General features: G+C 34.9%; 1 protein-coding gene across 1 annotated transcript in view; it reads right to left on the bottom strand.

Annotated features, from left to right (window-relative positions):
* Positions 1 to 13734: 13734 nt before the first annotated feature.
* The window catches only part of TPH2 (tryptophan hydroxylase 2), a 78722-nt gene continuing 75058 nt past the window's right edge, over positions 13735 to 17398 (bottom strand). The window contains exons 10-11 of the mRNA XM_026667667.2: positions 14109 to 14242; positions 13735 to 14001 (exon numbers count right to left, since the gene is read on the bottom strand). Of these exons, the coding sequence (XP_026523452.1) occupies positions 13827 to 14001; positions 14109 to 14242 (309 nt within the window). The 3' untranslated portion in view covers positions 13735 to 13826. The remainder of the gene's footprint in view (positions 14002 to 14108; positions 14243 to 17398) is intronic.

The raw sequence follows: 17398 nt of genomic DNA, 5'->3' as shown, positions 1-17398 counted from the left end.
AAAAGACAAAGGACTAGCAGAATACGTCCATGAATACCAACTAACAGTCTGAAGACATGATGAAAATTCCTTAATTTCAAACATATTTAACTGTAGTTCCAGCTGGGAAACAGGATCATCTTAGACCAAACCAAGCTCCAAAAATTCCTGGAAGCCTGATATTCTGACAAATTGATCATCAATAGACACATAAACAACTTCTACATGCTGTGCAAAAGAAACAATCAACAAACCAAAAAAACCCCAAAAGACTAAAATATCTCCCCACCAGCAATCAATGACCAGATAAGCAGAGATTAACACCACATTAACAATCAAGAAGAAAAAAATAATACCCCAATCAAGGAACTGGCAAACAAGCTAAGAGACCACTCCCACCAACACTGACCTGTAAACCAGTAAAATGAGAGCAACCCCATTCCTTATTAGCACTGATGATTAGCACTGATGATGTTACCTAATTTTTTTTTTTTTTGAACAAATTTTATTAATTTTTAAAGACGTACAAAACATAAATACACAAAAACACAAAACATAAAAACATAAAAGATCTCTTTTCTGAAAGTTGCTTGGTCCCGGGTTAAAACTCTTGGTACAGATACAAATTCAAATTCATATTCATTTTACATAGCATTTCATATCTTATTAACATTTTCAATTTTCTATATAGCTTCTCCTCTCTTTTAAATTTTCTCAATTTTATTTTATTTATCTCCTCTCAATTCAAATCATAATATTTATTATTCTTTGTCTGTTCTATTTCCATCTATCCATTTATCTTTCTTCTTTGAAAAAGAACTTCTCCTATACACTAAATGGAGTATGATGCCTTTATCTCTTTCCCCTATCTTTATAATACTTAATATAAAACACATAACTTTCATTGGGATTCTGTCTGGTACATTCTAAAATTATACTATATTATCAAAACCAATACAAATCTATTCATTAATATTGATATTCATTTATATCTTAAACATTTAACACATTACTTTTCAGTTAAATCACATACTTTTATGGGAGCACCTATTTTCCATGGTTATTCCCCCCCCACATCACATATTATAGCTCATTATTTCATTGCAATGTTCCTCCTTCTTCTACTTCACATCTCTCATTTCACAAAAAGTTTCACTAGGATAACATAGTCTAATCATTAATATTAACAATCATTTATATTTTAAACATTTTACTCATTTCAATTAAATATCATGCCTTTGTGGGAACACTTATGCTTTCCAAAATTATTTCTCCCCCCCGCCACATCACATATCTTGAATCATATTTCATTACAGTACTCCCTTTTTCTTAACAAAAATTTCACTAGGTTATACTAAATATTTTATCACATTTTAAATTACATATTATTTCCAATTTTCTATGGCTATTTCTAAATACAAATATAAAAATACAATCTTATGTACCTTTCTAGAATCCTTTTTCAGTAAAATTTATCCATTATCTCTAAAAACTTTTGCTTCTTCACATCTTGCTCCCCACCATTAAGGCTTCTCATCCCTTCCTTTCTCCCTTGCTTCTTCTTCTCCTTGCCCTCTTTACCCCCTTGTCTCTCCACCTCCCTTTTATTCTGCTTTTCCCCTTTCTGTTGTTTCCTAACATAATGTCCCCTTTTCACCTTATTCTTCTCTTTTTGGGTTGTTTTCCAGATCTTAAAGTCTTCTTTTCCTTTTTTTCTTTCTTTTTCCTTCTCCGACCAAAGTTATTTGTTCATCAAAGATGGCTTCTTCTTTGTCCCCACCATCCTGTTGCTCATTCAGCTTTACATAAGTATAAACCGCCATTTCTAAATATTGAAAAAGAGTGCCAAGGACATCTTTCCCTTCTTGCTTTTCTTTTTCATATTTTTGATATACAAGTTTCAGTCCATCCACAAGTGATGCCATTGTGTAGAGAAAAAGTTTTTCCAAACAACCACCCAAGTGCTTTTAATCAGAAATAATTCTCAAAAGTTCCAAAATCACCAAACAATCCAAACAAGCTGTTTCTTCTAAATACCTTCTCCTTCTTCACTTTCTCTTTCTGGGGTTAAAGTTTAATCACAAAATTCCCTTTAAAATATATCTTTTAGAAGCCTTATTGATGTTTAGTAACTCTTTGAAGTTCTAGGCAATCTTCTCCTTATTTTCAAATTTTGCTCCAATTTTTTTTCCTCTCCCTTCCCACTCACAGCCAAAAAAAAATTTCCCATCTGCTGTCACGTTAGGAAGGAGAGTGAAACGAAAAAAAAAAAAAAACTTTCCCTTTTAGGAATTCGCAGCTTGTAACTCTCACTAGAAACAATGTATACTTAGCAGCCTTCAAGATTCCAGGTCACTTTCTCTTGCCTTGTCCCAGTTTGAAGCAGCTTTCATATTTCTTCCAGCTTTCTCCCTCCTGCACCTGCTTGTCCGGCTGCAGATTTCTTCATGGCGGCCATTGCTGACCGCCGTTCCTCCGCCTTGGGAGAAGGGGTTTTGCTGGCTGGGGAGGGGTCTGCAACACCCCCAAGCCCCTGTCCAGATCCCACCTGTCTTCAGCTGCCTCTACGGGGCAGCTATATCCCCCAGATCCAAACGGATCGGGGGAACCTTGCGGCGACGCAGCAGGGATCGCGCAGTATCATGAATCCCTGCCGCGAAACCTTGCAAACCGGAAGTCCTTAGGTAAAGATGTTACCTAATTTTGATAATGAATTGTCTGCAAGAAAACAAGCTCAGAGAGCACCAAGGACCCCTCATTTCATATTCTCCTTTATTGGTTTCCACCTTTGGTGGATGATAGAGATTTTTCCCAAGTGTAAAAAAAAAGTAGTACTTTAGATACTTTAGATATTTGAATAAACATTTTGTAAAAGGAAAAAACATTTTAATGAAGATGATTTCACTGTTGCTTCTGGAGTTACTATTATACTATCCTATACAGGGGTAGGATTCAAATTTTTTAACAACCGGTTCTGTGGGTGTGGCTTAGGTGGTGGGTATGGCTTGGTGGTCATGTGACTGGGTGGGCGTGGCTTGGTGGTCATGTTATTGGCTGGATGTGGCCAAATCAACATCACTCACATCGAGGCACGCATCTCCTTGCCTGGCCTCTCATCAGTGTGGGGATGCTGCAACAGTCATAAGTGTGAAAAATGGTCATAAGTCACTTTTTTCAGTGCCATTGTAACTTTGAATGGTCACTCCACACAAGCAAAGTACCAGCAAAGGAGGGGGAAAAAACTCCAGAGAAGTCCCTGAGACAGGAAGTCTAGTCCTGCCAAGAATATAATAAAGGTTAACGGAGAGGCAGTTTCAGTAAGCAACACCAGAATGTTTCCTTCCTGCCTTCCTTACAGGATTAGGCCAGTAATTTCTTCTAATAACCAGTTCTCTGAACTGCTTAGAATGTTAACAACAGGTTCTAGCGAATAGGTGCGAACTGGTAGAATCCCACCCCTGATCCTATATCTCTATAAAGTCAGTGACTATACAAAAACACAAGCTGACAAACTATTATTTTAACTAGAATAAAAAAGTAGGTCTGCTGGCAACTATTTGCTTTTGATTTTAATTTTTGATCAAAATTAAGCCATGCTCAAATTGAGGAGGCGATGAATTCAAAGGAAAGTAGAGTTAGAAAGTAAAACTGTTTTTATGTGTGATTGACATCTTAGCTAATTTTTAAAAATTTCATACAGCTGTAAATATTGCAGTCCTTTATATTCATTAAAGTTGGGACCATTTCTTACTTTCAAGAAAAACAAATGCTAGTCTACATCTCATACTTGTAAAGAATCCATTCTAAGTTAGGCTTAATAAATTAGTCTTAGCCAGAAAGGCAATTTCCAACAGCTAGATCACTAAAGCTAAGTAAAACACCTTAGCCTATTTCCAAGACTGCAATTTGATAACTGTTGATAATCCTTTAATTATGCCAAATGAATTTGTCAGTTAAAAATTCTTCTCAAAGGTTAGTTTTAATTTGTTAATGAAAACTATAAACAGATATTATAGGTTACATTATACTGAGTCCTCATGTTGCTGCACAATTTATTATACTGAGGTTAGGTTTCTGTGAGATTATGTACCAGTCATATTAATATTGTTTATTTCTTTCTCTGAAAATACAAATAAAGTTTAACTAATTTTTGATGGGAAGCTCTGTATAGTTCTTCACATTTGGTCTATAACGGAGTATAACAGAAGTAAGAGGGCCAGCAATCAATTGTGCAGGTGAGGAGTGGTGATTTAGCCATTATCCTGATTTCTTACAGTAAGTGTTCTTCAAAAAAAAAAAAACCTAGTTTCCTTTGTTGGATAGAAACTTCAGCTCAGCTTGTCAAGTTCTACTAAATTTACATTATGTAGCATAGGATTCAAGGAACAGCAATAGACAAATGGTACAGCTGGGTAGAATATTTTTTATTTTTATTTTTAATATCTGAAACTCACAGGAGATGGTGAGTTGATGACATCAAATTAAAGGGACCACTATTTTTAGGACTTTAGAATGGGGATTTTTAATAGTGTAAAAATTCTGGAAGCTAAATCCACCAATTGCTTGACCTAGAAAAGAAAATATAAAACTGCTACTGAAAATTACCATCTGCCACTAGCTTTCAGCAATGAATCTTTGAATTCCAAACTTTTCTTGCTCCAACCCCATTTCCCTAAGCCATGTTTTTGTCATATCATGGTTTGGAAAATGTGCATTAGCCAAAATAGCATCCACTTTGTCCTTAATTAAATGACAGTCTGGTGTCTGGATGAATGTTCTTCTGATAATACAAAACTAAAATAAAAGCAACCATCTGAGACTTACATTTAATACTTTATTATTATTATTTTGTAATGCAATCAAATATTCTAGATTTTAGTAGTAAGACATCTTCATCTTTTTACATATGCCATTATTAGAGAAACAACATTATACCTTTACAATGAGCAATTTGAAGTCTGAAGCTGCCTATAATTCATCAGCTGATCCTTAAATCATACAAAGAATGACTTTTGGGTTCTGGGATGTTGATTTGTTCAACAAACACAGAGGCAGGATGTGGGCACTTTTAGAACAAACATATAGTAATTGTTAGCATATAATGCTAACAAAGAGGAAGAAACTGTAAAGAACATGTGCTTGTTCCTATTCTTGACACTGGTTGTTAGCTGTTTCATCTTTGAAATCCTTTGGTGTTTGATTACCTGGAAAATTCAAGTGGACTTGTCATTTCTCTTACAGTATTTTTTTGCAATCCAGTGAAGTAAATTTTGATGGGCTACAATTTCCAGATGAAATGCCAAAAGAGAATTATTAGACTTTTTTTAAAGCAGGAATTCACAAACCTCTGGCTGCAGCTCACTTGCTACTCTTAAGTGGCTACTAATGTCATCAAGAAATATAGAGCTAAGGACTACAGAATTTCTTCAGCCTGCTCATTTTATGTGTTCACCTATTGCTGCTGCTGCTGCTGCTATGTTTCCTACCCTTCTTATTTCTCATAAAACAGAAAGAAGCAAGAGAACATAGGGTGACAATATCGTTCAAACTATTTCCCATGTAGTCACATGAGCATACAACCAGATGGGCAGGAGATGATCTTGAAAATGGGAACCGCTTTGCACACAGCTTTTTGCATATCAAAAACAGGACTTTGCCTATGATGTAAAACCTGATCCAGCTGACTGTCAGTATACCCAAAGGATAATTTTCAGGAAGATCCCCACAAATTATTTTGATTAGTTGCTGTTTCTCTCAGCCCAATATAATTGTTTGGGTGATAAAAATTCCCTTGCATCTCATGGAAAAGTCAGGATATGAGTTCACTAGTAATAGCTGCAATAATAACTACTGAATGGCTAACATAATCAGGTGCCATTTGTCAAACTCAGGTTTTTTTTCCTCAGAGTTTGTCTGATTCACTGGGATTCACTTGCTTTGCATCGTCTTGCCTACTTCTTGTAACAAAGTTAATCAATAGATGATGTAAAAGCTTGTTTTCAGCCAGCTTATGACACAGCAGAAACGTGGTGTCTCAGTGGCTTAAAAGATGCCAGAGAAGGTCTATACTTCAGCAGTTCAAGCCCTACTCCCATGTGATGGAGTGAGTTCCTGACACTTGCCTCAGCTACTGCCAACCTAGCAGTTCAAAAGCATGTAAATGCAAGTAGATAATAGATAAGTAGATAGATAAGAATTGGTGAAAAGGTAACAATGCTCCATGATTCGCCACATGCTCCATACTGTGGCATGATGACATGCTGGCCACATGACCATAGAAACGTCTTTGGATAGCGCTGGCTCAATGGTCTAGAAACAGAGATGAGCATTGCCCTCTAAAGTTGGCTACAACTAGCCGAGTAAAACGCGCAGGGACTCCTTTAGCTTTTATTCTTATGACCCAACCTGGTGTTGATTTTGGCAAAAAGAGAATGGGTGGCCTAAGGTCATACAACTGGTTTCTGTATTTAAGAGAGGACTACACTCGGGACACCCTCCTTCTAGTGCAGCATCTTACCCATTCCACTTGCCAGTACTATGGCAAGTACTATAAAGTACTATGAAAGCTGTATATGATCCATAGTGTTATGGCAACAGGAACATTTGCATAAGAGTGCATAACTAGATCTTGTGGCTTTCTAGGGAGACTTTATTATCCATATGGATTTGACTGCTTTCTTGCAAATAATGGAAGCTACTGTAAAGTGTTGTTCCATTTAGTTGACAATGTTCTATTGTTAGAGGCAACAGGTAGCTTGAATCCTTTCCAACTCTATGCAGTGTTTTTTATTTGCTATTTCTAGAACTAGTACAAACTGAAACTGTGAGGCTGGGGAACAGATGTGCTACTTGATTCTATCTGATACTTGAAGCTGGAAATTCAGTTAGGGATGCCCTCAGGCATGCAGCCACCTCAGTGGGTACATAAATCCCAAACTGAATGCAAGAAATCACATGTGTTAAGCATTTTCTTCAAATAGCTATACTGCTGTTTCAGGAATTTCTCCCAGAAGCATCAATATATCTACATTGCTTTGCTGTATGAAATTTCTTTATGGTTCTACTGGTCATTGGGGTAAGAGCAATTTCCTCTTTCTGAGACTCCCAAAATTCAAAGAAATGTGTAGCCACAGTAGCCATCAGGCCCTGAATTGGTGCAATGAGAACAATGATGTTGTTATTCTGTTTTAATTATTTGCAATTTAAGAAGCACATTCTTGCCTAAGCTATGCTCAGTGCCTTTTAAAGAGACTTTGCAGTTGCTTATTTCATCTCTTAATTGCTTTAGGAAGCTACTTATTACTGATTTCTTTGGATTGAAGAACCTTCCAAAAGACAATTTGTATTACTCTGGAGATTTTCTTTCCATCCTGGATGAAAGAAGCTCTGAATAAGTTTAAAGGTGAACAAGTGAATGTTTAATTTTTGGAAAACAGCAAAAATGGAACTAGAATGTTGATTTTGAAAAGTTAAGCTAGATGGACTTGAAATAATATTTCCTGTGGGCTGTTTAAAAATTTATAAAGTAATATATGAAGTTTTTGAAATTAATGGTAAGAAATCCTCCCATGGAAAAATTTTATTGACTAGAAAATAAACAGAGGATAAGAGTAGATTTGAAGGCTGGTCACAGGGAATCAGAAAGAACCCCCAAAAGATCTTTCTTTCTCAGGGACCATAGACCCATCAATACAATGAGTAATACTATGCATTGACTGTAGAAAAAATTAAGGCTGTTTGAAGACAATTTACTCAGAAGTTACTTAAAAGATCTTGTTGCATTATAACAGAGGAAGAACAATAAATTTTATTGGATAAAAAGAGAAACTGATTTGATTGTGGATTTGGAGTTTAAAAAATGCTGGATTATGCAAATAATATGAGAAAGATATAGAAATGGAAAATGATATCAACATGGATTTATCAATGAAACCAGTAGATGTTTTAATAATTAAAGGGGACATACAAGTGATAAATCAGAAGAGTGACTTGGAAAGCCCTCATAAGTTGGATTCCCAAAAGGAATTTGTGGAAGCAAGGAAACTCTGAGAAGAGATAAAGAGGAACTGCTCAAGCTGTTCCAGAAAGGAGACAAAGCTGATAGGAAATCATCTTGACAAGGCTAAAAATCAAGTTTTTAAAATATGGAAATATTTATAAAGAGAATCTGTTTGATAAGGTTTACATGTACACAAATACATACACATACTGGTTTCTGGTAGCTGTTAATGGGATTTCTTTTTGGGATTGTATGACAGGGCCTTAAAGATTTGTTTTTAAGTGGGAAGAGAAAACAAACAGAAAATGATAACTTTGGACTATAAAATTGAATCTAATTAAGATTAAAATTTATGATAGAATTTAAGAAATTTTGCTGAATAGGATTAAATTATGTGTTCTTTTGTACTCTTGCCATTCATAAGGGTTGAGGTACTGAAAGAAGACTTTAAAAAAAACAAAAACTGAAATACTACCATTGAGATGTCTGGAGAGAGGAAGGAATCATGTATCTTCTGTCTTTTTTCCTTTTTCTTTCAGATTTCATCTTTTTCTTTGTATTAGTTTTTTAATCTTTGTATTTGTAAACATTAATAAAATTATTTTAAGAAAATGAAATTAAAAAAGCAAATGTAGCCTGTTCTCTGAGTTAAGAGACATGGTAAACATTTCTAAATACCAAGAGTATCTTTTTTTTCCTCCAGTTGTGAATTATAACAAGAATAGGAACAAAGGTTGTTGTTGCAATAATTTTATTTGTTGGGTAAAGGAACATTGCATCTCCACTGACAGACTTCTAACATTAGGATGAATAATTAAAGGGGTATAAGTTGATTTTAAAAATTCCATGTAATTTCATAAAGGCCAATGCTAGATTAATAAATTAGCAGTTTGATTAGCCCTTTTATATCTGAAGAAGAAAAATATTCAGGTTTAAATCCAGTCCAAATTATAAAGCACTCCTTTTGGATCATAAATGTATATAAGCTCCCTCCCACATAACAAACAGATAAATGCCAAAAGAGGCAAAATTCTTGAGGCTGCAAAGTGGACAGCTGCTTTATGCAAAGCAACGGAAAACTATCACTACAATCAAGCTGATACCTTAAAGGGAAAAGGTATTATCTACAATGGTCCCATTTCTTTGAAACACTGTCTCAGTTGATGTCTAACCTTTTTTTTTTTAAGTTAAGGACTATATTTGATCTTTGAGCAGCATAATGACAGCTACATTGCATAAATAAGCAGATCCACACATCATTCAACAATAGTTATAATCAAATGTCATTAAAATGTTTAATGTGACTATTCCACTTCTACTTTGTCAGTTTCTTCTTCTGAAAATATTCTAAAGTAATTTACCTCACCTGCAATCCATGATTATGTTTTGAGGATTTATGCTGCTCCTATCAATGGCAATTTCTTTGGTTTTAGTAGCATTACCATCACACTTGTTTCATTAATCACTATTTTATTCAACTGGTATCCATTATGGAAGAATTTTTATCTTTGGAATGTTTTCCACCCAAGGCAACCTAAAATATTTTATATTTTAAAATATTTTAAACAAAATATATTTGAATTCCAAATAACCAAATAGGCGTACAAAACGGTTTCATATTACCAAATTGGCAGTCTTCCCAGATGTTATGTTTAGGATGATACTATCTTCTACTGTCTTTGTTAGTATGTTTACATTCAGCAAATTACACAAAGACTCATTTCTATATGTCAAATAGTTCCATAAATCTTAGTAATTCCAAGTTACTCTGATTTATTCTAAATTACGCCTTGAAAGTATTAGTTATTTAGACTAATGGATTGCCATAAACATGGATTGCCAGGGTTGGCTTTCATCTCATGTATTACAGTTGCTGTGACAGAAGTAAGACTTCCATTCTTGGAGATTATTTGTGAAGAATCAGAATGCAAGTTTCCATTGGTCAGGGAAAATCTGAACCCCATATGCATAGCAGTAAGACATCTAGAAAACTTCCATATAAAAAGATTCAGCTAATATATCAAGGAATACACAATGACCCCAGAGTTTTGCAAGCAAGAAGAAAAGATGGCATGAATTCCATAGCTAATTTAGAATTACCATTTTGCTCCAGAGATGAATGGAGTTAGTGATTAATTTGTCACATTCAATTGCAAATTAAGATTGGATTTTTTAAAAGCTGTTTATAATCAGAGTTTGTCTCTGTTGAGAGCTAATCATACATAACATATACAACTATCATCAATTATATCTCTTGATTATGGGATACAGTGAAAAGGAAGTTCCAAACAATACAGTATGTATCTGCTATTTAGTGAAGATTATGTCTGATTAAATGTTCCAGTAAAGCATCATATCTATTGACACATTTTAATATATCCTTTAATCTATCAGCCAGCAGAGCATGAGATAGGATTACAAATTTATACTCAGAAGCCTGTAACAAAGCTCTCAGTTGTTCGTAACATAAACCCATTGTGGACTCTTCTCAGGAATCCTCTAAGGAATGGAGAATAAGTTCAAATATCTATACGACTGAGTAAAATCTGTAAAATACTGGGTATTTTTCTGTATTTACAGAAAAAAAGTGTGATCTTTACCTTATAATCACTATATTACCATATACAGCCTCAGATATATTTTCCTTTATACCGCTGAATAAACTACCAATAAGTTAATGACAAAGGTAAGGTAATGACAAAAGGTAATGGTAAAGGTAATGACAAAATTCAGAAAGCGGATGAGAGGGCAATAAAAAATAATTACATCATCTTCTATTCCCATATTTTAGTGGCTTCCTATAGGTATAGAAAATTCTATGTTCATTGTGGAAAAATAAATGTATATATTCTATTGCTTTTGGGCAAAGAAATCCAGCAACTTAAAGAAAAGAAAATCTATGCCAGTGAAGACATTTAACCGTTATATTTATAGATAGCATTATATAAAGATATGGTCTCACATATCTTGACTATCCAATTTATGATGACTTCATTGCAAAGCATTGACTGAGCTGATGGGAACGTCATTCACATGTAAATTATCACTTGAAATTACAGTCATCAAGTGCTGAATAACTGCCCAAATCAGACTATTATGGTGTGAATTGCTGACCATGCTGTATGTGGGAGTTGCTACTTTACTTATTTTGAGGTTATATTTCTTTCCCTCTTAATTTTAGAACTGCTCCAGATTTAGCTCTCTGCCTGAACAGCATCCATTGCAACAAGTGTCTTTTAGTTCCAAATAGCTCTAGACGAGACTGCCTTAGTCATACATGCTTTATCAGTGGGGTCCTTGGTGCTCTCCGAACTTGGTTGTTTTCTTGCTGATATTTCATTACCAAACTAGCTAACATCATCAGTGATGTTTGATAATGAAGCATTTGGTAGAAACATCTGCAAGAAAACAACCAAGCCCAGAGAGCATCAAGGATCCCACAGTTCAACCCTGAGCTACAATTATTCTCTTCTATTGGTGCTTTAACAGTTTCATGATTGAATTTGCTACACTGTGCTCTAATTAAATTGCCTTCAAAGGATACACAGAAAATGCAATCTGGTTCAGAATGTGCCAATTTATTGAGTAACAGTCAGAAAGGTAGCACTATTACCAACTAACTAATTTTATTAAAAGGTGTAATCTTTTATAAGCTGTAGTTCACTTCATGATCTGAATGCCTAGACTATTTTCGTATTTAATTTGGGGTAAGGTGAGACAGAAAAAGAGGAAAAGGTCACTTATGCAAACGCAGGTTGCATATTACTAATACCTTATCAATTAACAATTGTAATGTGTTCAAAACCCAAAGTCTTGGTGGATAAGCCAACTTTCTGAAATTGCCTGAAACTATACAATGTATGTGAGTTCAACAATTTCTCACTCAGTGGTGGAAATGGGGTCTATTAATTTGGATTGCTATTAAATAACCTGGGAGGTTGAAGTATTTTAATAATACTTTCTCTTTGCTTTGAGTCTGGAATTCAAATTTGTGTCCATTAATTCTTGTGTGCAAAGTCTGGCCCATTTGTCTTAGACAGACATTTCGGCAAATATTGCATTGAAGGAAGACTAAATGAAGGCACCTGTAAACTTGTGTGATTACTTTTTGGGGACCATGATGGCATTGTTGGAAAATCTGGCATCCTTGTTTCTTGCTTCTTGTCAGAATCTACTTCAGGTTAGGTGATTATGCTGACTCTAAACTGCTTAGAGAGGGCTGTAAAGCACTATGAAGCGGCATATAAGTCTAAGTGCTATTGCTATTACATTTTTGCAAGTATGTGTCTGCCACTCAGGGTCCAAGAAAGTATATTGCTTCTCTCTCTCTCTCTCTCTCTCTCTCTCTCTCTCTCTCTCTCTCTCTGTGTGTGTGTGTGTGTGTGTGTGTGTCTGTGTCTGTGTCTGTGTCTGTGTCTGTGTGAACTCATAATGACTGTCTAAAGTTTTCTTGGCAAGATATTTTGGACATGGATTGCTATTGCCTGCTTCCTAGATTGAGAGAGAGTAATTTGCTGGTTTCATGCTTAAGGCAGGGCTAGAACTTCAGTTTCCCAGTTTCTAGCCTGATGCCTCAACCAGGAGAACAAGCTGATTCTCACAATGAGGGTATAGATTATTAGTAATGTGCTTTAGTGACTTAAACTGTGAGTTGTAGGTGACAATCAGTGGTGTTCTGTTGTGCTCTTTCTATATTCTGTCTTTTTTGGGAATGGAACTATTGATTTGTCTATTGGTCTCATAGGACGAGTAGTTCACTTTCCTGATGCTTAGTTTAATTTCATTAGTTAAGTATCTCTCTCAACTGGGTCCAAAAATGTGGATAGAGCATTGAGTTTTGGTACAGAAGATAGATGTGATATGTTCTAGATGGAAGCTGTAAGCATGTGGCTATGCAGGGCAATCTGTAATTTTTCTGTCTAACCTAATGTTCATATGTCCATTATTAAGTTTTACTGAGACATCAAAGAAGCTGATTTGTTCTGTAAGTTGACAGAAGAGAAGTTGTGAGGAATGATGAAATTTGATAAAGAGATTCATTCCATGAGTCCAGAAAATTAAAATGGATTAGTGCAAAGACACCCAGCCTTATGGCAGGATGCTATATTTTAGTGGTGATTTTCTCTTTGGCTTAAAGTCTATGATTGGGCAGAATGTTAGTCTATAACATCTCAACATCTATGGTGGCTAAAATTATGTCGTTTGTAAAATGTTTTAGAAAATATATTAGCAAACCCTACAAGAAGCAAAACATGGCTGTGCTCCCAAAACATCTACTTAGCAGCAAGAAATACAAGACAACTGCATAGAAAGATGTGCTTCAGACCAAATTATCTTTCAAAACAAATCTATTGTTTCAGGGTATTGATAGAAACACAACTTTCTACACAGTTGCCTATTTTCTAAGATCATTCATCTTGTTTTTTTCAAAAATATTTGGCTTTATTTACCATTATCTTCAGGAAAATGGTGGTTTTATTTTGAAAAGCATGAGGATTTTTTAAATATATATATAATACTTACTAAAGTTTAACTTCCCATATATGATTGACTGATGATATTTTGCCTTTAATTGTTCTTTTGTGATATGACAGCAAATGTTATTTGTAACATAGAAAGGACACTTTAAATATTTATGCAAGCTGATAAAAAAGACTGTGTAATCTTCTTCCTTAAATATTTGTAGGTTAGTATTGGTGTATTTCAAGTTACATATAAGTAGAAGAGAACACAGAGCAAATGTGGTAGCCATGCATTAGAGAAGAAATAGACAATGCTAAAATGGCCATTGTAGCTTTTAATGGTGTTACAGCATCTAGCTATTCTGCAAAACGACATCACTAGGAAATCAGATACCCAAATATCTATTCATTTTGCTTAAAGCATCACACACTGTGTTCAGGTCACTTCGGAGATCCTGGACAACATTTTCAATACTTCTGGTATCTTTCAGAATTTCAATGCTTTGGGTGTAGGGGTTGAAATAAACAGAAAAGGGACGGTTGATTGATTTTGCAAAGTCCCTGAAATAAAAATTAAAAAAGAATTAAATTAACTCTTATTTCTGCATTTACAGATAAGAGCAAATTCAAACCGGGGCTTGTTTTTAAGGGTCATGGAAATAACTTGCCTCATCTTTTCTTTGGCTTCTTCAAAACTTTCTGAAACAAAGTAAGCTTCCTGGAAAGTTGTGATAAGGCATTCTTGCAAGCAGGTTGTCTTTGGATCAAATGTTTTCACATTGGCTTTATCAGACAGAGCATGCTGCAAAATACACCACATCAAATATTAAGTTACATGACAGAAACCTCAAGTGTTTCTATGCACTTCACTTCACATGATTCACCTAAAATTGTTTTTTTTTTCAGAATGAATGTGATGTGCATCTTAAACTTATCAATCTATTTATTATCTGTTAAGATTACCTTCCACTCAAGTAATTATACCATCAAGAATATAGTACTAGTTGTATCAAGAATATAATAATTTTGCTTTATATATGAAAAATTACTTAAATCATCATACCTGAAACAAAGATCATTTTATTAATAAATACTTCAAGTATTCCCATACTATGGCTGATATTAGGAATTCTTCAAAAGCAGAAGCAATGTATGGATATTTACCCATATTGCACATTCATAAAAATTGTATTTCACCTCCAGTTGGTTTAGATTTGTAAGATCTAAATAAATAATTGCTCTTTTTTAATATAAGATAGATTGACGGGCTATTAACAAGAGTGTTCACTGTATACCCATTTGTTTAAAACCAAACTGAGTGACATTTAGAAGACATGGAATTTTATGAATATACATTTTTTTTAGAATAAGGTAAAGAACTGGGAGTGAATTTGGACATCTGTGGAATATCGTACTCTGCTCTAATCAGTCTAGTTTCCAACTTATGGTACAGGAATTGTTCTATCATGAAGAAAGTACTACTCAAATATTTCTTTTTAAGAAAGAAATATATTAAAAATTATGTTATTCTCACCATATGCAAATATTTGATATTTTTATATATGAGGACATGGATCTTCTTGAGAATAAAATTTGGGGGATTTTCCTTTCTGTATGTTGCATAATTCTTAGATTCCAACTTTATTTTCTTAAAAAACAACTAGTCACTAACCTTTCTAGAACTTGATTTATAAAAGTGAAATGTATAATTCTTCTACCTATTTTCTTTTTTTAAAAAAATCCTTTTTTGTGTTTTACCCAAGGAAGTAGACAAGGCAAACCATTTCTGAAAAACCTTGCCAAAAAAATTGCAAGGACTTGTCCAGGCAGTCTCTAAGAATTGAACATGATTGAACTATACCCGCTATTTGTGCTTTATTATTCCCAATGCCTCTTTAATCTTCCTTGTTTCTAGGTGATATTTTTTGATCAGATATTCTTTGGCTCTTCAGCTTCTTTTCTGTCATCTGTTTTAGTTTGTTTGCTTTTGGTTTTAGTATGCTGATCTTATTTTCCAGCCTGATCTTCCATTTTGTGGTGCACTGTTTGGCTTTTTATTATTATTATTATTATTTTTCATCCAAGGTATTCAGTTATAACTGCAGCCATTCTATACACTAGTTGATTTGTTTCTTGCAGTGAGTTGGTGCTTATATTTGATATAGCCATATTTACATCTTTTAACACTTGTGCTAGTTGTTTCTTTGGCACAGGCTTCAATGCAGGCAGCCTTATTCTGTTGGTTTTTTGTGCTGTTCTAGATGCTCATTTATTCTTTACTTCAATTCTTCTTAGATAAAGAATTTGTTCTTTCTGAAGGGAAGGCAGAGGAGGAAGTATCTAATTTAGGAATGAAAATTATAGTTGATCTGCTAAACTCTTTTCTGTTATTTCTTATTCTAGATGTTGTTCTTTCCAGAACTGATGCATTCATTTCAAATAATCTCTTCTTGTTGGACTTGATTAGTAATAACAGATCATTATTTCTTTGTTTTCAAATTTTGTATATATCTGTGATGGGTAAACACCAAAAAATCTCTACCAGTTCGGAGCTTGTTTTGGAGCATGCTGCACATGCATGCACAGTGATCAAACAAGAAAAAAATCTGCCTTTGCTTCCCAGCAATTTGCCTCCTTGTAGCAAACAGCAAACAGTCTGTTTTAGTTTCAGTTTCAGCATAGCCAAATTAGCACAAGCAGATAATCGTTGGTTGGATCAGCCTCCTGATCATCAGCTATTTCAGGCTGCAGGGATTGCCATCGCCTATTGACACCTCCATGCGCCACATTTTCAGCCTCTGCATCCCGTTTTCAGCCTCCGTATCCCATTTTCATCTTCTGTGTACCCCGTTTTTGGGCAGCAGGGATCAGAATGGGCCAAAAACAATATGCATGGCCAAAAATGGGATGCAATGGGGTGTGCAGAGGCGGCAATAGACTGTGGAATGTCATGTATAGCTGAACCTCATATTCCTGAGGGCACGTAAACCCCACAACCACATCAAAGTAGTGCTTCACTGGGGGATTATTATATTTAAATAAAGTATTTAACATCTACATAGCTGCAGGAGAAGGTTATCCTTTTGTCTGCAAAACACCACCTCTGCTGAACAGAAGAAAATACAGAAGTTCTGACCCAATGCTGGAAGCTGTTAGGTCCATATGAGAAGAAATAAGCTGCTCCAATAAACTGTGTAGGTGGCCTTTCTCTGAAGAATCAGTCTGTGAGGATCCTTTGTTAGTTGAGGAATTACTGCTAGACAGACAGAGGAATCCATGTATTGAGGTAGTTGCATTGCTTGAAGCAGATGCTTTGAGAAAGACTTCTTGTCATGACTTATTAAGTCAACTACAGCAATACCCCTTACTTGGAGCAGCCTTTGAAGCTTCTTCTAAAGCTGCAGATACTGCAGAATACAGCAGGCTATTATTGTCAAATGAGAGCCACCAGTGCCATATGCCAATGGCTTGACTCTAAACCAGCTTCCAGAAGGCTTCTGAAAGCAATTTGAAGTGTGGATTTTAATCACTAAAATCCTTTATGGCTTAATACCTAGAATTCCTCTGGACTGTATGTTTCAAGTAATACCAACCCATCCAGGGTTTTTTTTAGAACAAAAGAGTAAATTGAGAGTTATCCCCTAATGAGATGGTTCAGAGTACATTGCATGTATTTTGTTATTCCCTTATTTAATGGATTCCTTTTCCTTAAGAGATGGCACCATCACAGCTTTTCAAACAGCAGTCAAGGGAGGGCTTTTCTGTAACCCTTTTGATTATTGATGAATAAAGAAGTCATTCTTGATACCAAATTTTGTTTTGATGGATTATATATTGTAAACCACTAGAAGTCTGCATGAAGCCAGTAGTTAGAAAATATCAAAAATCAAGTTTTTTCTCTTTCTTTTAAAAAATCTTTGATCTGTCTTTTGACTGTGGAAAAGCCCCCTGGTTAAAT

Source organism: Notechis scutatus, chromosome 6, assembly GCF_049901735.1.
Source record: "Notechis scutatus isolate UNSWTSFEM ecotype Mainland chromosome 6, rNotScu1.2, whole genome shotgun sequence".
NCBI classification, from domain to species: domain Eukaryota; kingdom Metazoa; phylum Chordata; class Lepidosauria; order Squamata; family Elapidae; genus Notechis; species Notechis scutatus.
This window is presented reverse-complemented; position numbering and strand designations above follow the sequence as displayed.